At 41.2% G+C, this 27,801-nt stretch overlaps 1 protein-coding gene across 1 annotated transcript; it reads left to right on the top strand.

The window, feature by feature from the left end:
* The first annotated feature begins 14,685 nt into the window (after positions 1-14,685).
* Positions 14,686-26,076, top strand: LOC147610311 (uncharacterized). Its single transcript, XM_086786336.1, has 4 exons — positions 14,686-14,943; positions 15,438-16,515; positions 16,603-16,769; positions 25,757-26,076. The coding sequence occupies exons 1-4, from the start codon at positions 14,771-14,773 to the stop codon at positions 25,971-25,973; spliced, it is 1,635 nt and encodes a 544-aa protein (XP_086642462.1). The 5' UTR covers positions 14,686-14,770; the 3' UTR covers positions 25,974-26,076.
* Positions 26,077-27,801: the final 1,725 nt, after the last annotated feature.

Genomic DNA, 27,801 nt, shown 5'->3' with positions numbered 1-27,801 from the left:
GAATTATGCCAAAAATTTATCTTTTAACATTTAATTTTTTGGATCTCGAATATCAAGGGAATTCCTCTTTTGCATAAAAATAAATTTATCAAAAATTACTCTTTTCTTATAATCAATTAATTATGCATAAATACTAAAAAAAGTCCATGAATATGATCTTTTTTCATAGGATGTCTAATCCTAGAATATGGTAGGAAGTCCTCTTTTAGCATTATGCATAAAAATAAGATATGTATTATTTTCTGAAAAATATACCATAGCTTCACTGCTATAGCTGATAATTCTCAATTTTCCTAAAAGAATAAAAGCTTGTAATGAAAATATGATAGAAGTTCTTCTTTAAAGCTTAAAATCAAACTATGTATACATATCATAATTTTAACCACCATAATTATAAGCATAATTATGATTATTCCACTAGATTAAGCTAATCTAGACATTCCTCCTTTCCCAAATTATTAGGAGAATCCTTTGCTCACTTAGAATGAGTCAAAGTAATTCTTTTCTACTCATAAACAATCTAAAAGGAATTAACCATTATTTTTACTAACTCAAAATTATGAAAATATCAATTCTTAATCTCTAGCTCATCAAGCCTAGAGTTTAGCTTTGAAATAAGAGATTATCATTGAGAAGCATTCTTTTGCTAAAGATTTAGCCATAAAGATGACTACTCTTTTAGAGAGAGAGATTTACTTAAAGATGACTACTCTTTTAGAGAGAGAGATTTACTTAAAGAAAGCATTACAATTAAGCATAAAGATTAACTTAATGCTAATTAAACATTAAGAATCTTAGGGAAAGCTTGATTTGAATAAAAACAATCATTTTGAAAGCTTCTCAAGCTTGAGAGGGGTTGAGAAGAAGAAAGTCATTGAGATAATTGGAAAAAACAATAAAAATTAACCTTACCTCCAAGTTTGGCTTGATTCTTAATTAACAGCAGTGAAGCCCCCAACCAATCAATTGGTCCACCAAGAGGAGAAGAGCAAACTTCAAGAGTTGTTGGAGATACACCTCAAAAGCTAGAGGGAGGAATCTTACAAGGTCATTTAAGAAATAATATGAGAATTGTGAAAGAAAATATTGATGTGAGGGTTCATATTTGGAGTACGTTCAGAAGCCATAAGCTTATTAACCAAGAATAAGTTAAGTGTTTTCCCTCTTCCTCAAAGCCCGCTTAGCCTATGTATGGCCAAGTAATAGAGTACTCTCTCCTTTTACCAATCCCTTAAGACATAATTATTTTCCTTCATGAACACTATGCAATGAAAGAGAATCATAATCAAATTTGAGGATTAAACTAGTGTGTCTATGGAATTCCCTAGTGGTTGGCATATTTCTCCTTCTTGTTTGCAACACCCCATAACCCTTTCCTCATAAGGGTAAACTTGACCTTGGTTTACCATGTACGAAAATTGTACCCTTTAAACTTATCATTCCTGATTGTGACATGATCCGGGTATGTCTTAATCCTTGGAAACTTAATCCAAGGGTAATGTCTAAACCCTTACAATAAGATTTATGAGATACTAGAATCCTCTATCACCATAAAGATGCATGTGAGTAGATAAAAATTTAGAAAAACTTTGACTTTTGGCATAATGATAATACCATGGTTTAGTGTCTACTTTGGTTTTGGACTTTTGGTTCTTGATTCTTCTTTTGGGCTCAATATGTTTGGCATTTGAGGATTCAAAAGAGGAAGGTATACTAGACCTCAAATAATGATTAGCCAATAACATAAATTAAGCCATCATTAATGCCATAATTAGTGAATGATTCACTGTTTTGAGGGCAAAAAATAGAGAGCTCTTGGACTATGAGAATGGGAGACCTCCACCAAATCAAATCAAATGAGCTTTAGGAGGTAGTTATAACAATGAGTTAACATGAATTTAGGACCCATAAGCACTTCATTAGGTATTATAATTATCCCTTAATCAATATATTAATAAAAGAGGCTTCTATGAAGCATCCAAGGTTGAGAATCATGGCCACCACAGTTATCCATTCTTTATTTTAACAACATAAGCATGTTTGTAGCTCCCAAAAACCCCTCGACCTTAAAGGAATTAGAGAAATTCATAGCATAGAGACTAATTTTACTTCATTTGGTCATTTTTCTCCTCCTGGTTTAGTTGGAGATAGCAGTGACCCTACAACAATGGCTTTTTGGAGCATTGAGCTCAAGGTGGTGGGCTACACCTAGGCCCTAAGGAGATTCCCCAAGATTGGCATGAGCTTTGGTTACCAATGTGGGTAGCATTCAAGCTCCCCATGGTTGTGAGAATAGAGAGGAGAAGGTTTCATGACTTTTGAGATTATAAAATAGATTAGTACTAATAATCATATGTTACCATAGATGATAACCTAGAGTTTGAGTGAGCATAGTAGACATGGATCTACTCTCTAATACCATGCAGGCCAATATAGTGTGCCTCTCGTCGTGGATGATGATCTATATACGGTCAAGTTAGTCTCTCGAGATTTATGGTGTATGTGTGTGTCGTCACATGGCTCTATTTATTGAGCATCTATTTTGAGCCATGTGTGTCACATGGCTCTATTTATTTAGCATCTATTTTGAGTGGTTCATACCATAATTTTAATTATTTTGGACTATGACACTACGCCCAATATTTTGTATACATGTGCTAGGATTGTACATTTGAGCTAGCCACTTATTTTTAAGTTCACACATTAGTTTATTAGTTGTACTAAGGTTCATATTTAGTTTATTAGTTGTATTAAGGTTTATATTTAGTCCATCTATTTTTATGTAAACAAGCAAAATTTTGGAAAAGGTATACTGTTGATGGCTCCTTGGGCTATTTTTACTAATATATGATTAAAATACTCTTGTGAGGAAGGAGGAGCGACTTACATAGAGGGGGAGATTCAACACAATGCTTCTCTTGTGGGTTATTTTTATTATTTCTATGCTTTTGTGGAGAGTTTTAGTTTGTGATAATAAAGGAGAAAGTTCTTTCATCTTTGTTGCGTAAGGAGCCTAAACCTACTCCTAGGAATTATTGTGTTCAAAGTGTATATGACAAGCTTACAAATGGCAAGACCATGTCGACATCTTGTACATAGAAGAGAATTATGTGGGTTATTCTTTCTTGTTTTGATTAAAGATCCTATCAGTGGTATTAGAGCCAAGGAAAATCAAGTAAAGGAATTGCAAAAATTTGGAGAGAATTACAAGTACTTTGTGCAAGGACTCTTGGATGTGCTCTCGTCCCCTCCCCTTTCTTACCCCCTATCTCCCCCTTCTCATGTAGCTTGTTGTCCCACTTTCCCTTTTGTCTTTTACAGGTAGTTGGCCCTCATGCAAGGCTAGAATTTGAAGGTTGTAGTACCCTTCAAGGGGGTCAAAACCTTCACAAGAAGGGTGAAAACACAATTACCCTTCAAAGGAAGGGAAAGGTTTTGAGAATTTTAGTTATATGCCTTTCTAATCTCTTCTATATATAATATAACAAGGGGATGATATAACAGGGGGATGGTGTTGACTTTTCCCTCTTGCCACATGGCAAGTTTTTTAGGTTGCCTTGGGCCCTCATCACCTGATGACGTCCTCTCTCTCTCTCTTCATTGCATACAAATGCTATTTCAAATTCAAAATAAAGGCTATTGCTATTTCAAATTCAAATTCTAGCCGTTTGGGTCATCCTCTCTTTCTCTCTTAGAGGGTTGCACGCAACACCATATAGCTTATTGCTCCTACAGGGAGCTACTACTAAGTGGTAAGCTAGCCAATGGGCACCAAGGTGAAATACTTCCCAGAGGGCCATGTAGAGCATGCAGCCTCGCCACCCCAGTTCCTTCGTGCAGCATTGCCCTCACCAGCACCATACTCTGTGGGTCGTCTCTGTCAATTTTATTGCACTGACACAGGGATGGACAAAGTCTATGCCTGCATCCACTACTCTAGGGATGGATGACTTGCTCTCTACTACATGATCCATCACCCGGACCGGCAATGAAGGAGGAGGTACAAAAGACCACTACTGTAATAAAGGCGAGCAACACTAGCGCAGCCACCACAGGACATAGAAAGCCGCAGGACACCAGGAGCTGGTCGACATTGCTTTGACTCATGCATGGAGCTTTCACCGCTATTAGTATGAGCTTTCACCGCCATTAGTATGAGCTTTCGTCATGTATACGCAGCACCACCACTCACCACCTTCTCCTACAAATCAAGAAACAGGCATAGCGGCCTGTGTCGGGGTAGCACTGCAGCCAAGATGAGGAGATGGTTCTAGCAGTGGTGGTGGAGTGCAACGTCAGAAGAGGTGGCGATTCTGGCCATCGTGGTGGTGGCTCTCTGAAGGCAGTGGCGCTGCGGCAATTCTGGCCATCGTGTGGCAGCTCTCAGAAAGTTGTGGTGATGTGGCGAAGCTCAAAAAGGCAGTAGTAGTGGAGCGCAATTCTGGCCATCATGTGGTAGCTCTCAGAAAGTGGTGGTGATGTGGCGAAGCTCAGAAAGGCAGTAGTAGTGGAGCGCAATGATGGCAATTCTGGCCATCGTGTGGCAGCTCTCAGAAAGTGGTGGTGATGTGGCGAAGCTCAGAAAGGCAGTAGTAGTGGAGCACAACAATAAGGAAGTAGCGCTATTGTTGGAGAAGGTCACATGGGTGCAATATGGAGGCGTGGTTTCCTTGGCCCCAATGGCCACACCATCAAATATTTATGTCTAATGACATTCTCCTACGCACTTAGTGCAAGATCAAAGGTGCTACATATTTTGTATAATCCCCCATTCTCAATAACTTGCAAATATCTATTGATGACCATCCATTACAACACTTATGTCATAGATGGTGACATTGACCAAGGGCCCTAATCAGAATGTATGGAAATCCAAGGTTTTAAAATGTATTGCGGTAGACCTAGGCTTTGGGACAATGGGGCGAAAAGTGTGCCGAGGCAACTCCACCCACTAGGGTGACAAACTTGAGTTTGTGAACCTTTGGGACTCTAGAGGAACTGTATATATTTCTGCTAAGAGTGTGCATCCAAAGCTAAGAGTTTCAAGCCGTTATACGTCATTAATGAAGTAAAAACTTGAGTGGAAATGGCTAGAGGGAAAGGTGGGATCAATAAAATGAAGGAAAAAATGGGGGAAATCAAAGTGGGTAACTACAAGGCAACAGTGGCAGTAGAGGAGAGAGAGAGAGAGAGAGACTATGAGCTAAAGTATACGAGGTCAAAATCCATGGGATCACATGTGTACATATATATATACACACACACACATGCATGATCACACAAATACATACAAAAATACACATACATAAGCATAGGCATCCATACACACACAAACATATACATATAACATATACGTGTATATGGTCTAACTTTGAATTTCTTAGTAATTCTATATGAGTATTTTTTTGTATGTATCTATAAGATTATATGTATGTATGTATATGTGTGTATACAGACATACATACATACATGTATGTATGTATGTATCTATAAGAGCATATGTGTGTATGTATGTGTGTAGATACATACATATATTGTGTGTGTGCACGTGCATGCATGCAAGGCAAGCAAAAACACATACTAGACATACACACATATACACACACATATATATGTATGCATTTTCTATGTATGTGGGGAGTCTCTCTCTCTCTCCTTTAAACACACATCTCTCTCTCTCTCTCTCTCTCTCTCTCTCTCTCTCTACATATATATATATATATATGTATGTATATATATAAACACACATCTCTCATATATATATGTAGAGAGAGAGAGAGAGAGAGAGAGAGAGAGAGAGAGAGAGATGTGTGTTTAAAGGAGAGAGAGAGAGACTCCCCACATACATAGAAAATGCAAAGAGAGATTGTGTTGGTTTGTTTTTTTAAAGAGATTATTTTCTACGTGTCTTTGTCTATGTATGTGGAGAACAAAGAGAGAGAGAGAGAGAGAGAGAGAGAGAGAGAGAGAGAGAGAGAGATCAAAGAGAGAAAGAGGGAGGGAGAGCTATGTATTTTTGTTATTTTGCATGTTCATATGTGTGTGTGTGTGTATGTGTGTGTGTGTGTGTGTGTGTGTGTGTGTGTGTGTGTGTGTGTGTGTGAGAGAGAGAGAGAGAGAGAGAGAGAGAGAGCCACATATTATTCATAATGGCAGCATGGTCCTTTCTATGAGATCACTTAGACATTTTGTTTACTCCATTACTTAGGGGGAATCCTTATGAGGCTATATTTAAATAGTTCTGGTGGAGGCTTAGGAGTCTATATTTTATTTTATATTTCATTAGATGGCTACTTCTTGTCGGAGAAGGGTCATGCCACTTCTTACTATATATAAAAGAGGACACATCTCTCTCCATGTGTCTATGTATGCCAAGTTTGGTGCTCTGTTCAAAGAAAATGAAGTGCTGGAGGATCTCCCTTCGTGGGTATATATGCAAAGCATGGTGCCTTTATATACAAGTATACCAATTTTGATGCTTTCTTCAAAGTCATCCATGATTGCCAAAATGGTCTTCAAATTTAAGGCCTACTCTCTGGTATCGAAACCTCTCCCATCCAGAGGACGAGTTGGGGGACTAGTCATAAAGAAAAGCAAGTTAAAGAAAAGCCCTTCATAATAAAAAATAGAGGCACCCTTCAAATTCAAGGCATGCCCCCATGCCGCTCCCCCTTTCCCTTTTGTCTTCACAGGTAGTTGGGCCCCCACGTAGCTCCTCTACCCCCAGAAGCTATGCCCTATACTTGCCTATCTCAACTACCCTTGCCACCCCCATGCTTCTACAAGTCATGATGTGGCATCTTCTTCGCCTTCTCCACCCTATGCACATTGCTCCCCTCTCCCAATTGCTGACACTTGATGCCCTTCTTGCTCACCGAGGCAAACGAGCTTCTAGCCATAAGTACATGGATGACTTCTTCTAGTTCTTTCTTGAGCTCTAGACATCACTACCTATTATCCCTCTATGGGCATGGCTGGGGGTGGTGGAGCCTTGTCCATAGTCAATTGTGACTGTGGCATCACTATCATCTCAACAACACCATAACCTACTCACCACACAACATTCAGACACCAACCTAAGTGGTGATCTAGTCTAGCCTGGCCTTCCCCTCTCATGTCTCCCTAGCTAGTTCTCTTTGAGAACATGGTGGCTAGAGGGTGATGTTGCCATGCTCAAAGTCTAGCTGGCGACAAGCACCTCCTTTTACTTGACTCCAGTGCCATCCTCTGTAGCATAGACCATTGTGGCTGGGTGGTTTCCCAATCTCTCCACTTGGGCACAGGTGAGATGTACTTCAAGGGTTTATAAGTTGAGAAGTAGGTGTGCAAGAGTGCATGAACTATGTTAAACCCTTGAGGGAGAAAGAGTGGGGTTTAACCTTTTAGGAGAAAGCCGTTGCCTATCACCATCAAGAGAGGCATAGAGAAGCATTGCTAAGTGACTGTGAGCAAGAGAAGAGTGTAAAAGGTGGGTCTATCTCTATGGAAATGAGTGAGGGAAAAATCTAGTTCCTTCTAATGTTGTCACCCATTACATGCTGGAATGATTTGTGAGTTCCTTGCTTGCCTTCCTTTCTTGTATATGCATGTGTCTCTATGTATATTGGTGAAGCAGGAACATTGAGAGTGCATGCATGTGTCTATGTATATTGGTGAAAGCAAGAACATTGAGGGTGAAAGCAGGAACATTGAGGTGTTGAAATCCTACTATGGGATTGATCATGGTGATTAGCAACATAGACTAAGCATAACTAAGGTGGGTTAAACCACACCAATAACTCCATGAGAGAGAGAGAGAGAGAGAGAGAGAGAGAGAGAGAGAGAGAGAGAGAGTAGCACACTTAACACAAGTTCTATTGCATATGCATAATGAACCATGATACACTATGGCTTCTCATATAGATAGCCATTGACCCAATCTCCTTTACCTGTCATCATGCCATTTGGTGACTCCTCTTCCACATTCTTTTATGTGGCTCTCACCATTCACACAATATCTTATGTGGTATTCTAATCCATCCACACACTCAAGATAATATCTAGCACCTCTAGGGTGCGTTCACATAGTCTATTTTGAGCCCACTTGCTCACTGCGGAACCACTAAGTCCAATTTAAACATAAATGTTCGGGTGGGAACCAACCCATGAAGTGCGACACCCATGCATACACAACTCAACGCACATTACATTTACATTCCTTCTGAGCTCCCCAGGCTCGGGCCGGCAGAGGACCCTCATAATTTCGGGTGAGAAAATTAATACAATCCTTTTTATGTGTGCAAGCAAGGACAGGGCACCCATGTGTGTGTGAACATCTCAATCTTCACATATTGTTAAGAATGTTTTTGAAACATGTGAATGAAACCTTTCAAATAAAAATATGTGTGTGTGTACCCACACTTTCCTTGTGTAGTCATCAATAAATGTCACATAATACCTGCAGCCTCCCATAGACATGGTCTTCGTAGGACCCCATACACCTGAATGGACAACATCTAGTGCATTTCTGCTCACATTTCTGTCATGTGTAAATACATGCTTTGTTTGCTTTCCAAATTGGCATGCTTTACATATTTTTTGCATACCTTAAACTTTAAACTTTGGCAGCCCTGTCACAATTCCTTTAGTCTGCATAGACTTCATTCTCTGCACATTCACATGTCCAATTCTTTTATGCCAAATGTCTGTGTCTGTAACAATTCATGAACCATTTGCAAAAATCGCAACACACTCACTTCAGGCATGTTTACATTCAATGTAAACATTCTGCCCACTCTGTTGCCTTTTGCAAACCAACCTGCACTTGTCTTAAAGTCTTCAACATAACAACCATCAGGGTTAAACCGAACCTGCAAACCCTGCTCAATCATCTGGCCAACTGAAACCAGATTCTTTGTTATGTTCGGAACATGAAGTACATCTGCAAGGTACTTCACTTTGCCATCCTGCATAGACAATGGCACATCTCCAATATGGGCAATTGGATGAGCAGTGTCATCCCTTGTTTCCATAAAACTTGGTCTTTCAAGGTTTTTCATCTCCTTGAACCACTCCCCATGACTTGTTGAAGTTCTTACCCTCGTACCGCTTCCTGTGCTTCTCTTACTTGAGCTCAGCCCTTAGCATGAACCAGGCTCTGATACCATGAAAAGACGCGGGGGAGAGCTTGCGCTCTTGCAAGCACACACACACTCATAAAACCCTTAAAAAAAAAGAGCACACAAGGTGAGAGGCTGAAAATCTTCTTCTTCTTCTTCTTCTTCTTCTTCACACAACACTCAACACACCATATACAAAGATAAGAAGACACACAATATGAAAGGTACTCAACCAAATACATACTAGGGTTCTCTATAGTGTGAACCCAACTAAATGAGCTGGCGCTATAACTATGCCAGACAGCCTGTCATCCCACTGGCCGCATATCACCCATGATCTCACCAACCATGCCAGTGGTGTAAGTGTGGGGCCCATCCCCCAGGCGGGTCATCAGTGTCCACCGCCTCACTAGATGAGCTCGATATCTCAACATAATCCTCAAGGATGTGTGTGGAAGACTTCAAAAATTAGTTCCATGATTGTAAAATATAATAGAAATGACAAGATGTTTACTTTGGATGTGAACATGCCTGGGGTGAAGAGAAGCATGTTTGCACATAGGATAGGTGTTATTATAGATATTAACATATGGTACAAGTGCATTGGTTATGTGAATACATAGTAGCTTAAGTCTATATGCATGCCTAAAATATAGTTATAGGTCTGCAAGTTTAAAGTTGACTGTATGCATAGAGTATGTGAATCATGCAGACCAAACATACTTTCGTGCATGAAAAGCACGTCAATGCAAGTCCATTGGATGTTATACATTTGCATATTGGGGACCGACCAAGACTATAACAATTATAGGTGTAGGTATTACGTTACATTCATTGAAGATCACACGAGGAAAGTGTGGGTTTATTTTATGAAGGATAGATTCAGTGAAGCTCGAGAAGAAAAACAGCATGCAAATAAAATGCCTAAGATCAAATGGTGGGGGATAGCATTTCTCTAATGAGTTCAGTGATTTCTTGATAAATCAAAGACTCAAGAGACGGTTCACATGCAAGTGCACTCCACCAACATAGTGGTGTTACCGAAAGGAAAAATAAGCACATTGTAGAAGTGACATGTGCCTTGATGTTTGAAAAGAATATGCCAGCTAATTTTTGGATAGAAGTAGCAAAGCAACTGCTATTTACATTATGAACATGACCCCCATCACTGCAGTTATTTATGGTATGACACACCTGAACAGAAGTTTACAGGCATAAAACCATATGTGTCTCACTTGAAAGTGTTTGGATGTATTGTATATGTGCATGTTCCAAAGTTGGATCCAAAGGCAAAGAATTGCATCTTCATTGGTTATGCTTTGGAGAAGAAAGGTTATAGATGTTAAAACCCTACCACTCGTGAGATGCGAGTAAGTGGAGACATTATCTTTGATGAGTTGAGTGGCTAGTATGCACCAAGAAAGGCAACATAAGATGTAGAGGAAAGAAGTAATGATGTTGCCCACATATAGAGCAATAATCACAGGTGCTTAGTGAACCTACAAAGTCCTCAAGCAGTGGATCCAGTGTTAGTGCATGGTCAGGTAGGGTGAGGACAAATGTAGGACACGTGTATCACACAAAGGGAAGGAAAAGATAGATCAACCTTTTGTGCTTGATGTGTTAGCACTTACATTGTGATTTGCAAGAAAAAGTACACATGATGTAGCCACCGGGTTATGAGAGTGATGCACACCTAGATTTTATGTGCAGGTTACATAAAAATTTGTATGGCTTGAACCAAGCACACAAAGCATGGTCAAACAAGATTGAGGAGTATCTTGTTTCCATTGGATTTTAGATATCCAATGCATTTTCACTTTATGTGAAAGATAGAGGGATCATGCTACTAGTCATTTATATGGATGACTTGATTATCATTGGTGATAGTAATGCGGACATGTTAGGATGCTTTTAAAGCAAAAGTTTGAGATGAAGGATTTGGGTGAGCTGCGATATTTCTTGGGTATAGAGGTGGTGAAATCACCTCATGGCATTTTGTTGTTGTAGGCAGTATGGCTTAGACATGTTGTCCAAATATGGTATGAGCGGTAGTATGGCTTAGACATGTTATCCAAATATGGTATGATAAGCTTAGACACAAAGCTTTAGCAGAGTACTAGGGGTGTTGCTATTGTTGGAATATGTGGTGCTTCGCATGGCTTAGTGCTTGGAATTGTTTTGAGCAATGAGCAATGAGAAATGAGCATAGGAAAGCTCCCTAACTCCACATGAAAAGGGGAGCATGTATCTTGACCATCAACTTAGCACATGGGTGTGACATCACACATGATGTATTTGGGCTTAGCTCTTCCCACTTGTATTAGCCTACAAAATAGGCATCTTATGAATGGAAAATGTGACTTGTTATCTTTTTGTTATTGTGGCTTATTGTCTCTCTCTCACACACACGTTATCTCTCTCTCACCCTCACTCATTGCTAGCTATGGCTTTCATCTTTTAGCCTCCTTACAGCTCTTCCTATCCCTCTCTTCATAGTAGTTTAGGGTTGGGATTTCCCACAGCTATGGTGGCAGCTTGTGAGGTAGCTTGGTTTCAGAAGCTACTTGGTGATATGGATGAACCCATGGATAGGGCCATTGTCATTTATTATGACAACATGAGTAGTCATTCAGTAACCCAGTTTACCATGCCAGGACAAAGCACATTGAGGTGTATTATTACTTTTGAGAGAGAAGGTTCTAGCAGGTGATGTAGAGGAAGAAACACATTGAAGTGTATTATTACTTTTGAGAGAGAAGGTTCTAGCAGGTGATGTAGAGGAAGAAACACATTGAAGTGTATTATTACTTTTGAGAGAGAAGGTTCTAGCAGGTGATGTAGAACTGGTATATGTTAGTACAGAGGATCAGGTGGTAATCTTCACGAAGGCATTGGGCATAGAGAAGCTCCACATATTTAGGAGCTTAGTTGGAGTGCAGTGTGTAGAGTTGAGCTTGAGGGGGACTGGTGAGAGATCGAGCTCCACTAGTGCTGCGAGACGTTGATAACCCACATGGTTGATAGCTTTCATACTTATGCCAGTGGCATGATTGGTGAGATTATGGTTGATATGCTGCCAGTGGATGATAGGCTATGTGACAACCACTTTTGGGTTACTCGAGTATGGCATAGTTATAGCACCAACTCATATAGTCGGGTTCACACTATGGACTAACCATTGCATGTTATAGTAGGAGAGTACTTTCCCTTACAGTATGTACTCATATCTATGAAGTTTATGGTTATAGAAAAGAATAGAGAAGAAAATTCAGCCATCTATCTCTCTTGTGTCTTGTTCTCTCTTATGTATGTGTACTTGTTCTTGCAAGGAACTCAAGTTCTCCCTCTCTCTCACATTCTCTTTAGCTCGTGTTTGTATGCGTATGTGTCTATGTGTGTGCATGTGAGTGTGTGTGTGTATCTTTGTATGTATATGTATACACATGTCTATATATATGTATATGTCTATGTGCATCTATGTGTGTGTGTGTGTGTATGTGCATGTGCACTAATGTGTGCGAGCATATGTGTGTCTATGTATACATGTGCACTTATGTGTGTGAGCGTGTGTATGTGAATATACATCTCTATGTACATTGTGGCGTGCATACATGTGTACTTGAGTGTGTGTGTGCGTGCAAGTGTGCATATTTGTAAGTGTATGTGTGTGCGCATATGTGCATGCGAGTGCCTATGTATGCACATGTGTGTGTGTGTGTGTGTGTGTGTGTTTGTATGCATGTGTGTGTATTAAGCCTTTAAAATTTAAGCTTATTTAAAGCTCTATAGCTTACTAGTCCCTTAACACACGTGCCCCTCTTCCCTGTTTGTTGTGTTGCTGTTGTGGCTACTACTGCATAACAGTCCCCTGGTGTTCACTGTTGACACGTGGTAGGGGAGAAACCTATGCTTAATATAATATAATATATGTATATATATTTCTATATCATATATTGTAATAGAAGTAAATTTTAAAATTTTAGGTATATATATATATATTATAGTTATATATAGATATTTATATTATATTTTCATTGCATATATGTGTGTGTGTATTTGCATACACACACACACACATATCATATTTTAACGTAAATTTTAAAATTCACTTTTATTATAATATATGATATATACATAAATATAAAAATTAAAAATTAAAATATAAAATAATATTCATATTTAATATTAATATTTAATATAATTATTATGAATATTAATATTAATTACTAAGATTAAATATTTAAAAATGGATGTATGCATGTAGATGTGGATGTATGGATGTGAATGTTAATGTGTATGTGAATTAATGTGTCGTCGATATATGAGGAAATGGATGAGAATGAGTACACATTGAATGGAATGTGGACTAAGGAGGGATAATGTGGAAAGACGAGAGTTCGATTTAGAAACTGTATTTTGTGACTGTTTGTAAATGACTGTTTTATGTCAAGAATGTTGGGGAAGCATTTTGATCGTCTTGTGGATTAAGGTCATGAAGACCTAACTGTTAAAGTTGCAACTGCTGACGAAGAGTCAATGGAGGACGTCTCGCGTAGCAAGGTCGACTGAGGTCTTGACCAGCCTCGGTTCGATTTAAATGGTGAGCTTCCGGTGTACGGTGGATGAGGGACCAAGGAAGCGGCCTATGAGTGAAGCGCTAAGGATCCTAGAGGGTGCTAACCATACGGTGCTCGGGCTCTGGGTCGCCGAAGATACCCACACGTGCGTCGTGGAAGATATTGGAACAAGGAATAAGAGCTGTTTTCTGAAACCGGGCATGGATCTGGTTGATTGACCTTGCTGGTCCTCAACAACCGGATGAGTCCATGGCTCTTTTATATGGATCTGTGGGTTGATCTTGCTGATCTTCCACGGAGATTCCATTCTGTTATATGAATATATTGCCGGTTACTATGAGCTAGGAACTATGGAAAAGGCCCCTGAGTGAACAGGTGGTGAGCGTTCTGGTTGCCAATGATGCCATAAGTATGTGTGTGTGAGTTGGTGGGGGCTCTCTTCCTGCTCGGGTAGAACCTGGGTTCCATCCCCCCTCAACCCGGGTTCTGTCGGGCAAAACTTGAGTGGCATGGAAGCACTCATGCACATGAACACAATAACCCAAAGAGAGAGAGAGAGAGAGAGAGAGAGAGAGAGAGAGGGGGAGAGGAGAGAGAGGGAGGAAAGGGGAAAGATAAATATTAAAAAACATAAGTGATCATGACAATAAGAGGTGGATGGTATAGTGGCTAGTTCACTTCCCAAGATGTGTAAGGATGTTTGCTCAATTCCCAATGGTGCCCCTTTGAACACCCTTGTTTCGGGGCCGAAGGAGGAGGAGAGGAGATGGTTTTAGAGAGAGAGTGACATGTGACATGGGGAACGCGTAATGAAATAGATAAGAAACTCAAGAAAACAAATGAGAAGTTAGAATGAAGAGAGAGGGCTTTACGTTGATACAGAGATCAATTGACGACGGGGAAACTGATGGCGGGGAATACGGTGGATCCATGTCAACCCAAGGGCAATTCCACTCCTCTTTCACACACTGAGGCGAACATTATTAAAAGATTGTTGCCCGGCGAACATTATTAAAAGATTGTTGCCCGCCGCCCATCGCCTCTTTAAAGACCCATGGACTGGTGCACTTAACGGTTAGGAAAAGAGAGAAGATGACCATGGACCCAGACATCAAGGGCCGTGCGAGCTTACTTCTGTCTCAGCTGGACTGCCTTCCCCCGTACAAGCTCACCCCTTCCGCCCGCTCCCGCCTATCGAAACTGCTACGCTCCGAGATTCGCTTCCTCCATGGCCTCTCAGATCACACCGCCTCGGCAATCAACAGGTACCTTCAATCTCTTCCTTTTCACTGTGCAGTAAGGGCGAGCACAATTCATAATCTGTGCAGTTACGGAAAACAAAATGCTTAATCTGTACAGTTACAGCGAATACAATCCTGAACCATTTGACTGAGCGGTAAATTTGATCATTAAGGGCTTGATTGTCATCCTCGATGAGCAGTGCAAATTCTTTGGATTATCGATGAGCAGTGTAAATTCTTTGGATATCAAAATATCAAGGCCAAAAATCCGTACTCTTTTGAATCAGGCCAAAAAATCCATAATCATCATTAAGGGCCCGTTTAATGCACATACTAACGTTTGTTGATACATCTTGATCATAATCTGGCTAATTAATGTTTACTTACAAGCCTTCTTGTACATAATTAAGGCCATAAGCTGAGATTTTTTATCCACTTAATGATACTTAGAGCTTTCTTGTTCTTGTTCACCATTTTCTATAATAGGGAGGTAGAAGCTTACACATATCCTCTTGCAGCACAAATCTGGGATACCTTGAGGCAGTGGTGGAGGTTATGCAGCACCCCTGCGTTGATGCTGTGTCTGCTGTTTTACAAACATTCACGGTGTCGTCTTCTTTCAACAAGGCTGCAAAAACCAACAAAAATCATGGAAAATTGGCTGAGGTGCATGTAGATATAGTCTGTACCTTTCAAGCAAAACCTGTTTGGATTGTAGTATCAGATAGGAATCCCAAGTACTCGTATTGGTCAGATGAATGCAGCCTTGTAAAGGGCTGGAGATCTCGGGTGCAGCTACTTGTTAACGTAGCTCAGTCTTACAGTGTATTGCAACCAGCCGCTGTGTTCTTTTGCTTTGCCAGAGGTGTTTCGAGCAGTTTAGTAACAGGCTTTGAAGCAGAGGTTGGCGCTTCACGGATAGAGTTGTTTGGGGAGCAGAAGGTGACTCTCAGCAATGCTATGGAAACTTTAGGCAGAGAGTTTGGAGAGATGTCATTTGAGACAGATGACGAGGACTGGGTATGCATACAGGTGTCAAAAAAACAGGCTGATCTGGGCGTGCCATCTCAAAATTTACAGCACAGGTTCACCTCCACTAAAGTGGATGCAAGCTGCAAGTGTTGGGTTACATTTCAAGTTGACATCAATGCTTCATTGGATGGATTTGAGGTCTTAGATCTCGGGGGTCCCGGATTGAAGGAGCTTCACAAGCAGGCACCTTCCAAGAACCTACTTTCACACAGGTTAATGGGGATAGGGTGGAAAAATAATGGCCAGGAAGAACTGGACGCATTTACCTTATGCCTACCGCAGCATGGGGGAAAACTTGATCAATCATATGATGGCTTCCACTATGTTTTTGGAGACTGCAATGGTGCTTTTCTTTCTTTTTTATCGACATTATGGCAACGTGAGTCTCTCTTTGGCAAAGGTGAGAAGGGTGTGTCCACCTCAAATCTGGTGAATCTGGATACTACAGCGCTTATAGCTTTGGTTTCTGAAGTTAGCAATGGTGTTGCATCTATGCTGGTCAATATGTGCAATAATGATCTGGTATCCAAGTTTGGAAACACAGCTCAGTTCATGAGGGACCAGGTTTATGATCTATAACTACTCAGCATATTAATTCGAAAAACAAAAACGATTTTGTAAAATTATGTTAACCTCTTGTTAATTTTTCAGGCAGAAGAAGAGCTTAAAAGCCCTTTGCTGGAGGAGATGACAAACCTTCTGGCAGATAGAAGGCCATTCATTTCAGAGGCGGTGTGCAGGGAGTTCAAATCATTGGTGTCATTATGTGGGGGCTTTGAAGAGAAAACACGTGCTGAAGAGCTATTGAAATTTTTGCCGTAAGTGACACTTCTCATGATTATTGAAAATGTGTTTCATACAAGCTGAGTAGCACCCAGGATCCTTGTAAATCTTTTTTGGCAAGAAGTATTGCAGCAGAAGTACCAAACTGCGGTAGTATAACCCCACCAGTCAACACATTACCACATTGTCCTAGCTTTCACGGAAGAATAAATCTATCCATGAAATCCAGTGAACTACCTCTGAGTACGGATCTCATCAGAATATATATGTGCGTACATCAAGATCGTCTGGCAAACCGATCGGTTTCCACAGCATCACTTAGAACTGGCGAAACATAAAAGCTTCACCTACTATCAATGGTAAAACATAACAACTTCACCATAACAGTGACAAACAAAGAGTTTCACCACCTCAATCCTAGATCCAATCATAGTTGCAATCAACTTGCAACAACACTCCAATCATCTGCAATCCCCAATCCATTTTTCCCCTTGTAGTTGATTGAGAAGCCTTTGGTTGACTATCACCCAATCATAAATATAGATGCATCCAAAACCCTACATGCAACACATCCTAGCATCCCATACCACCGGGATATACTCCATAAGACTTCCGTTAAACTTAAAGTGATCAATTCCTTTCTAGTCTCTAGACAACCAAACTTCTACATGAATGTTAGTCACTTTTAGGTTTGACCCCACATCAATTTGCTGAACAAAACGTTCCCTACTGGTATTCTCAATCTTGGGACTACCGACATACCATGTCAGCACCCAAATGAGAAGCCTTTGGTTGACTATCACCCAATCATAAATATAGATGCATCCAAAACCCTACATGCAACACATCCTAGCATCCCATACCACCGGGATATACTCCATAAGACTTCCGTTAAACTTAAAGTGATCAATTCCTTTCTAGTCTCTAGACAACCAAACTTCTACATGAATGTTAGTCACTTTTAGGTTTGACCCCACATCAATTTGCTGAACAAAACGTTCCCTACTGGTATTCTCAATCTTGGGACTACCGACATACCATGTCAGCACCCAAATGACGTTGTACATGTAGCCACTCACTGGCATAAATTACATCCAACAAATGGCTAGCCAGTCTGAGAGTATTGCCACCACAGTTAAGGTCTACACATAAATATCGTGAAGAGCACAACCGGCTCGTCATTCCAATCAAATGACCCATGGACAAATATCACGATTGTCCAGTTAAGCATTACCCTGAATAGTAAATCCCAAGGCGATGAAGTTCCTAACCATACGGTGGCATCCAACCACCCTTCCTCCTTTTGTGTGTGCCCACCTGAATGTAACTGCCCTTTGTGTGTGCCCACCTGAATGTAACTGCCCTATCCAGGAGATCCAAAAACTCCTAATGAGCAAGTCATGTAAGAGAACCTCTTCTTACATATAAAAGCTATAGCATTTTATGTTGCATCTCTTGTCCACACCACTGAGACGAGACAAAAGTGCATCAGAAATATGCCTAAGGAGAGGGCATACAACAAATGTATTTATTGATTTGACTATCCAACATTTGCTATAAAACGGGGCTAAAACATGTATTCAAAGGTATCCTCGAAATTTGGGATTGCTCTACAAAGGCACTCAAACCGTCGCATGTGTATCGGAGGGGGGGGGGGGTAGCATGGCTCCAAATGCATATAACAATAACACTAGCCCACCAGTATTAATATGGTATCACCCATGATACCAACTACCAGCAGGGTACAACGGTATCTCAGGCGTTTCCGATCAACCCTAGAGTGGAATATCTAACGTCCTTAGTTGCATATTTGCTTATATGAGATAATGAGGTCTAGACAAGTGTGGAAAAACCACTCAAGTGTGCACCAAGTATCATTTCTAGAGTGAATGCACGATTGAGTTTAAGGATGGAGAGCTTTTAAATAATACCAACTCTAAATGTTAAATATCTAAATAGTCTTGTTGAAATGAAGTGATAAGAATTACAATCAAGTGTCGAGTTGGTCCAGATGAATATCGTGATTGTTACAATTAAATTCCTTAATAGATATGCCATCCCATACTAGTATGACATCAAGGAAAAAGACCCAACAACAAAGTTCAATATTCTAAAAGTTTCTTTCAATGGACAATAAGTAACATATACTCATCGGTAGTGGCTAGCCATGTGAGACATGTGCGTCATTGTCTTGATAGCAAATGATAGTCCAAGTTGTGGGAGCATATATTGATACCAAGTTCTACACCCACTATTGGGCACTGATGACGTTAGTGGGGATGTCGTAGTATCTAGTCCATACTATGCATGATGGAGTTGATGGTTTATTGTCTTATGGATGACTACCATGAGGTTATAAATTGCACTTTCTTCTTGTAAGGTGAATTTGGGCATGTTCTTGGATTCATCTATAGGTATATCTATATGCTGTATTAGTGGACATGCAAATTTCACATTGTGAAGTTTTCGTCCAAGTTGTAGCCAGTTGATATTGTGTTAATTCTTTCTATCTTTAGTGGTGCATATGCCCTATCAACTACCTTTTTGTTGTAATAATTCTTTCTATTTGTTATGATCTTTAGTGCTAGGCTTCATTATGGCTGAGTCTACCCTGTATCTCCGGAGCTTTGACAGAAACTTAGTACATAGACCTTTGTATGAATGTATGCTCTTATGTGTGTGTGTGTGGGAGCATATATTGATATCAAGTTCTACACCCACTATTGGGCACTGATGACGTTAGTGGGGATGTTGTAGTATCTAGTCCATACTATGCATGATGGAGTTGATGGTTTATTGTCTTGTGGATGACTACCATGAGGTTATAAATTGCTCTTTCTTATAAGGTGAATTTGGGTATGTTCCTGGATTCATCTAGGTATATAAATGATAGTCCAACATGTATCTTCTTCCGCGTCTAGAAGATACACATGAGACATCACACTATCAAATCTCTAAGTTAGGCCTTTTCAACTGTCATGACCCTGTGAAATTGGTGCAGCATAAGTGTGAGCATGGTGGTCAGTGAGTAAGTTATATATTTAATTGTTCATACTTGGGTGCCCGGACAAAAAGTTAACATGTGGACCCCCAAGTGTGAAGGGGGACCAAGGGAATAAAGTTTTGAAGGTTCATAACCTTGGGTGGTCCCTAGGTGGGTTTTAAAATCCATAAGTGGCCCCTAGAAAGGTTTGAATAACTTTATGAGGCCCCTAGGATATTTATGGGGAGAGGGGGCTACTCCACTTTTAGAGTACACGCCTCCCTCTCCATCTCTCTCTTGCTTTTTGGAAAAGACGGCTGAGGGGCAGCGTGGAGCTGAGAGTTTCTGAGTAAAACTGAAATAGTCTGGCTGCAGGCTACGCCCCTCTTACTCCTGCTTTTGGAGGGACAGTAGACAGGCGGCGCTGTTTGGAGGCGTGGGAAAATCAGATGCTGAGAACTCTGCGCTGTTGGCCACAGGTGGCTTTTTGGAAAGGCTGCAGGCGGGCTGAATTGCTAAGGCTACAGGGGCAGCCTAGGACTTCTCCACGCATGCTATTAAGGGATTGAAACTGGCTTCTGTGCTGCGCTATAGGGCAGAGACACATGCCATACCATCTTTCTCTTTCTTTGGTCTTTGAAGGATAACCGACTGTTATGCTGCAGAGAAAATAGTCTCCTACAGAAGCTTCTTCTCTCTCCTTTGCTTTTGGCAAGAAACTGGTTATCAGTTGGGAATTGTGAATTGTGAGAAGGGAACACAAGGCTGGACAGCAGGTTCTCTCATTGGTTTTCTCTCCCCCGGCTGCAAGACAAGAAGGCAGGACAGAACGGGGCTTTTCCTCGTGTCTTTTTCTCTCTTGTGGAAAGCGACATAAAGACTGTAAGTCTCTCTTTCTTTGTGAGCAAGTGAGACCGCAGATGATGTCTTTTGGAGTCTCTCTTTTCACTGGCTCAAGACTGTTCTAGAGTGGTTCTCTCTAGCCCTTTGTGAGAGGAAGGGTTTGGTAGTTTAGAGGGTGTAAGCATGACAAGATTGTGGGGTGTTTTGGATGAGTTTGTGGATTGGTTTTCATGGCTGAGTTTATGGCTATGTGCATGATTCAATCAGTTGCATATTCAAGGCCTCATGGATGTACAGACTTAGCAGATTAGAGGAGATAACAGTGTGGTGTTCTTGGGACACAGGTTGTGTAACCTCTATGCTAAGAGGTCCTAAGGATTGGCAGATTGGACTGCAGACATACGAGCCATGGATGGCCATGTTGTAATCATCTAAATCTTTCCATTGAATTTGAATAAAGAAATACCGAAAGGGGCGCCAAGCTTTGGGGCCAACAGGTGTCGTTCTCTTTCTTGTTTTGGAGCACTCTAGGTCCTGTTTAATTGTTTATTGGCTGGACTACAATTGGATTGGGTGACTGCTAGTCTACCGCACTTTGGTTTCTACCAGATGCCGTTTTCATCAACACTTGGGAAATAATGATATTCGATCATATATTTATCTAGGCTAAAATTCATGTACTATGGTCATTGTAAATTTGTACTTGACAAGGATATTCATGTGTAGTAACTCATGAAGTTTCTAAAGTGTTTCTAGCTATTGTTTATGGTCTCTGGTCTCTCCTTCTTCCTTGATAATGTTTTATCATGTAGCTAGGGTTGACAGTATAGACTTTTCTCTTTCTCATTAATGTGATGGTTTCCCTCTTGCTTGGCAAAAGTGGCACCCATGTCATTAAGGTCAAAAGGCTTTCCCATCTAGGTCTCATATCTCATTGACAAATTCCCTCTTGCTTGGCAAGAGTGTCATAGTTTGGTTGATCTAATGTCTCTAAATCATATGTGAATTAATACCTGCCCTCAATCAAGGTCCTCTTAAGTAATCTCCCTTCTCCTCATACTAGATTTTGATGGTGTTAGCAGTTATCTCTTGTCTGTACCATAGTGCTCATAGAGGGCCTTTGTTGTGGGTGTGCCCGCCCAGGAGCTTTGCTCAGTTTTTCCCATTTTTCCATATATTTTTCCTATTTTATTGGTCATGGGGGGGTTGTCAGTTCTAGCCATCTGTTTTGTACCTAGCCGACTGCCTCTATGCAGTCGTGGAGATCCCCTGCAGCCAATTGGTGGCTGACCGACCAGCATAGGGGGGTGGTATAAATACCACTCCTACCCCCACTTTAGTATTGTGTACTGGATCTTGTGTATAGAGCAGAGTTTATATAGCTTCTCTCTCCCTCTCTCTTCTGCGTTTTGTTCTCTACAGTAGTTGTCTCTTATTTCCGCTGTGCATTCTGACATGGTATCAGAGTCCCAGGTGGCTTGAAGCTTGGAGACAATGGGAGCTTGAGGGTTTGCTGATTTGTGGTGCTGATTGGAGATTGCTTTGGCTATTCGGGACTTGGAGATTGGGTAGAAGGCGGCCATCACCGTTGGACAGCCACCTTGTATATTATTTGCAGTCTCTTCCTCATTTTTTTCCCGTCCACCCTTCCTCGTGGACCCTTGAGATGCCAGACTTGCTTGAGATGGCTGAGAAGCACGTGAAGATCCCTACTCTCCCCACATTTCCGGTGGATGGACAGTTGGATGGGACCAACTATGGCATATGCAAGGTAATGATGGAGTTTGTCTTGAAGTCTTATGACTTGGTTGATTTCATTGTGGTTGGTGTTCCATGGCTAGAGTTGGAGGACGGGGAGCTTTTACCCTCTACTCGGAAAGAACGGGAGGCTCAGGCACAGTTGTGGGATCGTGTCAATGTCCGTGTGCATTATTTCATCTTCCTTAATTGCACACCATAGGTGATTAATCATATTAAACTTATGACGCTGGCCAGAGGGATTTGGCAGTGTCATGTGCAAGAATTGCCATGGACATTCTCAGAAGATAATCCAGAAGGGGCAGCCAGAAAAAGATGATTAGAACTAGGATTTGGAGCATGAAGTGTAGATTTGGCTAGTGTTGGACTTGGAGAAGGACATGGAGCATGAAGTGTAGATTTGGCTAGTGTTGGACTTGGAGAAGGACATGGTTGACCTGTCGGCTGCACAAGGGGACTGTCGGCTACACCAGTGGACTGTCGGCTGCATGGAGTACAGGCAGAGCAGAATTTGAGAGTTTTATGTCCAGTCGGCTGGCCGACTAGCAGTCGGCCTTTCATTGTTCAAGAAGCCTATAAATAGGCAATAGTGCTCAAGGATAGATCATTCACTCCCACTTTGGGTGTGGGTCTAGACTAGGAGATTTTGGTGTGTTCCACCTTTTATGTAAGGTAGCCTATGGCTGTAGATTAGGATACCTTTTTGTACCATATGAATATACTGAATTTCCAGCACATCTCTCTCTCTCTACTCTCTCTCTATATCTGCCTTTTGCATCAGATGGTTTCCAAGAGTGTTTAGGGCTGAAAGAAGACTCCCAGAGCTTCCGCGTGTTACATTGGTATCAGAGCATCAGGCTCAGCAAAGCTAAACACTGATTCAGTCCCATATGATGGTGTACAGGTCCAAGGTACAGGAAAGTACACGGATTCAAAGCCCAAGGCAAGGAGCACAGAAGCGGGAAGAACTCCCAGGAGGTTTGTTGGTGGTGTTCCACAAAGCCAAAGGGGATGGCAGTCCTGTGAGCCAGATAGGTTCTCGGGCAACGGTCCCAAGGGAGGTTTATCCTCCAAGGGCGATGTGAGAGTGCCAGACTCATTTCTCAGGAATGAAGACCAAGACAGTGTTCAGAGTCGGGGCAGGTATGGATTGTGGACTAGATGGAAGGAACAGATGCAAAGATCTTATTCAGAGTCAGAGTGTTTTTGGAGACTAGGCCGGGTTTTCAGAGAGTTTTGCTTGGGATGGATGGATGACAGAGGGACTCCCGGAACGGAATGGGATGATGACAGTCATCCAAGGAAAAAGTTGGAATCCCGTCATCAAGTTTAGCAATATCACTTTGGGTGATTCTTCTTCCATGCCAGTTCATGGACGTGGCACCATCCCCATCTTCCGCTCCTCCAAAGATAAGAGGTACTTCTCTGACGTTTTATACATTCCAGATTTGGCATTTAAACTTTTGTCAGTGAGTGCTCTTACAGCTCAGGGTGTGGAGGTGATCTTCTCTCGTCACGAGATTACTATTCGTGATAAGGAGACTGGTAACATCTTGGCTTAGGGAGTCCAGGATAGTGGCTTATACAAGTTGACCGTTTTGCTCTCTATTGGTTCTTCTTCAGCTCTTTGGCATGCTCGGTTTGGCCATTTGAGCTATCAACTTCTACAGCGGGCTTCAAAAGGATGGGTTGGTTGAGGGTTTATCGACCATCAAGGCTCCAACTTCTGTATGTTCCTCTTGTTTACAAGGGAAGCAACATCGAGCCGCCTTTCCGAAGGAGGCAGCACACAGATCTTCGACATCACTCTCTTTTTCCTGCAGACTTATGTGGTCCAATGAGTACTGCGTTCTTGAGTAAGGTGTTGTACATGCTCGTGATGGTGGATGACATCTCCAGATTTACTTGGGTTTTCTTTTTGAAGTCCAAGGATGAGACTTTTCAACACTTTTGTGATTGGAGGATTGAGGTGGAAAAAGAGACTGGTTCTTTGGTCAAGGTTCTCAGGACTGACAGAGGGGCTGAGTTTACATCCCAGGAGTTTCAGCAATGTTGCAAGGATCACGGCATTTGGAGATAGCTTACTACAGCATATACTCCATCACAGAATGAAGTTGCAGAGAGGAAGAATCGGACTATCATGGAGAAAGCCCTTGCTATGCTTGAGCACTCCTCTTTACCTCGACGTTTTTGGGCTGAGGCGGCTTCTATTGCTGTCTATATTCAGAATAGGTCTCCTACTGTTGCTCTTCTAGATAAAACTCCATATGAGGCTTTCCATGGTGAGAAGCCCTCTGTTTTTCATATGTGGGTATTTGGTTGTTCGGTGTATGTACATGTGCCTAAGGAGCATTGCTCCAAGTTGGACTCGAAGTCTCTGCGTATGACTTTTCTCGGATATAGTTCTGTGTCCAAGGCATGTCGTCTTTATGATCAGCAGGCCGGCAAAGTTGTGAGCCATGATGTGGTGTTCGACGAGACTTTGCATCTTCTGAGGGGGGATGCATGCTAGCTTACCTCCCAACAGTAGGTTTGCAATTGCAATCCACCCCGAGCCAGGGGGTTAAGGCTCACTCCCATTTGCCAAGTCCATGGCGGGGTATCTTTGGTCTAAGCGGAGACCCACTGTCAATGACAATAATAATAAACCCATAAGTCACTCATATAGTGACTATTGCTACTATAAATAACCATTCAGTCGTAAATAGCTAGTAATAACCATGGGTTTACTAATAATCCACCTTAGTCACCTATATTAGCTTGCTTTTCCTAATCTAAGGGATCCCCTAGGCCTACTAGATTAGGCCCTAATTTCGAGGATTAATAGTAGGTACGTAACACTTCCCGCCCCCCCCCCCCCCCCCCCCCCCCATTTGTAATACCAAAAGGTGTATTGTCCTTGTACAAGATGTGGGTGACCGGGAGAGTCTGACCAGATTTTCAAGTACATCCGAGATATGATAAGTCCAAGGAATTTTAGTGGCAGTTGGCCACGAGTTCCAAGAGTACTCACATACCTGTGACAGCCGGTCACACGGTGTGCACACTCACATAGCCATGACAGTCAGTCATGGGTCTCTCCAAAGCTTCCAAAGTCCTCACAAGCAACGGGCCTTTCTTCCACCATGGGCCCACACAACCTGAAACCTTAATCCAAGATTAACATGTAAACACACTTAATAAAGTAGGAGATTAGTGACAGCAGCTGTTCATTGTTTTGGGTCTGCATTATTTGTTGGGCTGTTGATTTATGTTTGGCTTGTGATAGTATGCAGATAAACGTGTGTATGTTATGTGATGGGATTTTTCTCTATTTTAGGTTTGTCATAGTATGTAGATGAGCATGCTGCATTTAGTGATGGTACTGCTATAGATAATTTTGGCGATGTGAGGCTGTCTTCTTGCAAAGTTGGTGATTGACTATCGTTGATGTTGCAGAGTGGTCCCCGACACACCATCTGCTCGTGTGATGAACCTTTGTGAAACCGGAAAGATTAAAGAGAAGAATAAGGTGGTTTTTGGAACAGGGGACTGCTGGCAGGCGCCTACTTTGACAGCTAATTTGTCTTTTGTTCGAGCTGTCAGGCAGACTGGTATGGCTTTGTCAGTACTAGAACATAAACCCCGTGCATTGGTGGGTGAGAAATGTAGGTGATGCAATGCGCATAATGTAAGCTGTTTTACTACTTTGCCTTGTGGCCTCACAAGTTTACTTTGGAGTTCTCAAGAGCCCTCTGGCTTTCAGAAGCCATTGTTTTCAAGAGTCCTTCAGCTTAATTTAAAAAAAACTGGTAAGCCCTCAAGCGAGTGAAATCCTTGAAAACAATGGTCTCTGCTTGCTGCTCCCTATACACATGCACAACTTACTTCTTGTTCCTACTTCCGTTTGTTTTGCTGCCTTTGCCGGCCTCGTGTTGCCCGGACTGCAAGTAGTTCACTGCGTTATTACTGCCCTCGTCCACACTTGTTGCATATGTTTCATAGTATGCAAGCCTGTGCTCCGGCCTCGCGTTGCCCGGACTGCAAGTAGTTCACTGCCCCATGCTTGTTATTACTGCCCTCGGCCACCCTTGTTGCATATGTTGCATAGTATGCAAGCCTGTGCTTTGGAGCCTGTTGTTGTGCGTGCACCTTCTTGCATATGCTGCTTTTCTGCTACTGAACTGATATGGCTTTGCTTCTTGTGAGGTCTAGTCAACAATTATAATACATAGAAGACTCGAGAAGAAGTTTGAACTAAGTTCTTGCAAATTGGTTATTTGATGATCTGAAAGGTACAATGCTTGATGCAACTTTATATCGAAAACTAGTGCTCTCTCTCTTCTCTCTCTCTCTCTCTCTCTCTCTCTCTCTACTATTTATAAAACTAGGTATCCTGTATCTACTTAATCAACTTGCCAATTCATGTCTAAGCCTTGGAAATATTGAGGCACTTGCATGGAAAAAAGTAAATTGTGGTTTTAAATCAACATGCATGGATACACAAGTTAATCTTTCTTAGAGAGATTATGGCCTGCATTTTATCTTTTTAATGGTGGTATTTTTTACAGTAAGAAACAATTCTACTCGCAGAATATGGTTTAAAGATGATTAATCTCATTTTATCTTTTTAATGGTGGTATTTTTTACAGTAAGAAACAATTCTACTCGCAGAATATGGTTTAAAGATGATTAATCTCATTTTTATTTTTTTTGACAATGAAAGTACTTTGAGTGTTAGTGTGTGTGTGTGTGTGTGTGTGTGTGTGTGTGTTTTAACTAGATAGATACTAATTTCAAAGGTTTAGTCTTGGTGATGAAACATAAGAACAAAGCACAAGTAGATGTATGCTTCGGTCAAGCTGCTTCTCAAGCCACTGTTGTTCATACACACTGTGCTTCTCAAGTCACTGTTGTTCATACACACTTTTGTCTATGGGGCTAGGTATTTCATTATGGTTATAACTAGGTTACTTGAATAAATGGCCATTTATTTGTGTACTCATTTCCACTCTTTGGTGTTTCGCTTGGTAATTCTTATAAGCATGCTCCCATTATTGTCCCCATTCCAACACTCCCAACTCCACTAGATGTCTTGCATGTGAAACCCTTGCAATTTTATACATATCCACATGTGGTCGCTATCCTGAGCCTCTCCAAAGTCTCTTCCTCTTTTGAACACAGTGCTCTAAACTAGGCATTCTTATTTTGGCTCCTCTCGTCATTATCTAACTTATTTTGGCTCCTCTCGTCAAATTATCAAAGCAGACTATAACTTATTAATAATAATTATAATTTTTAAAAACTTAAACATTTAATCTAAATTGGGCATTTATTACATGAATAACACAAGGCTATGTTCTCTTATTTATTTGATCTAAATTAGACATTATAATCTAAAAAAAAGAAAAAGATAAACAATGTGTTCAAATGGTGATCAAACTTTACAAGTGTTTTACATGTGAACTCTACCTTCACTTTTGCAAAGTTTGCTACCATCCGAA

This window comes from Cibotium barometz, chromosome 49 (assembly GCF_041138505.1).
Source record: "Cibotium barometz isolate CiBa-2024 chromosome 49, ASM4113850v1, whole genome shotgun sequence".
NCBI classification, from domain to species: Eukaryota; Viridiplantae; Streptophyta; class Polypodiopsida; order Cyatheales; family Cibotiaceae; genus Cibotium; species Cibotium barometz.
The sequence above is the reverse complement of the archived record's forward strand: the minus strand, read 5'-3'. Positions and strand labels throughout refer to the sequence as shown.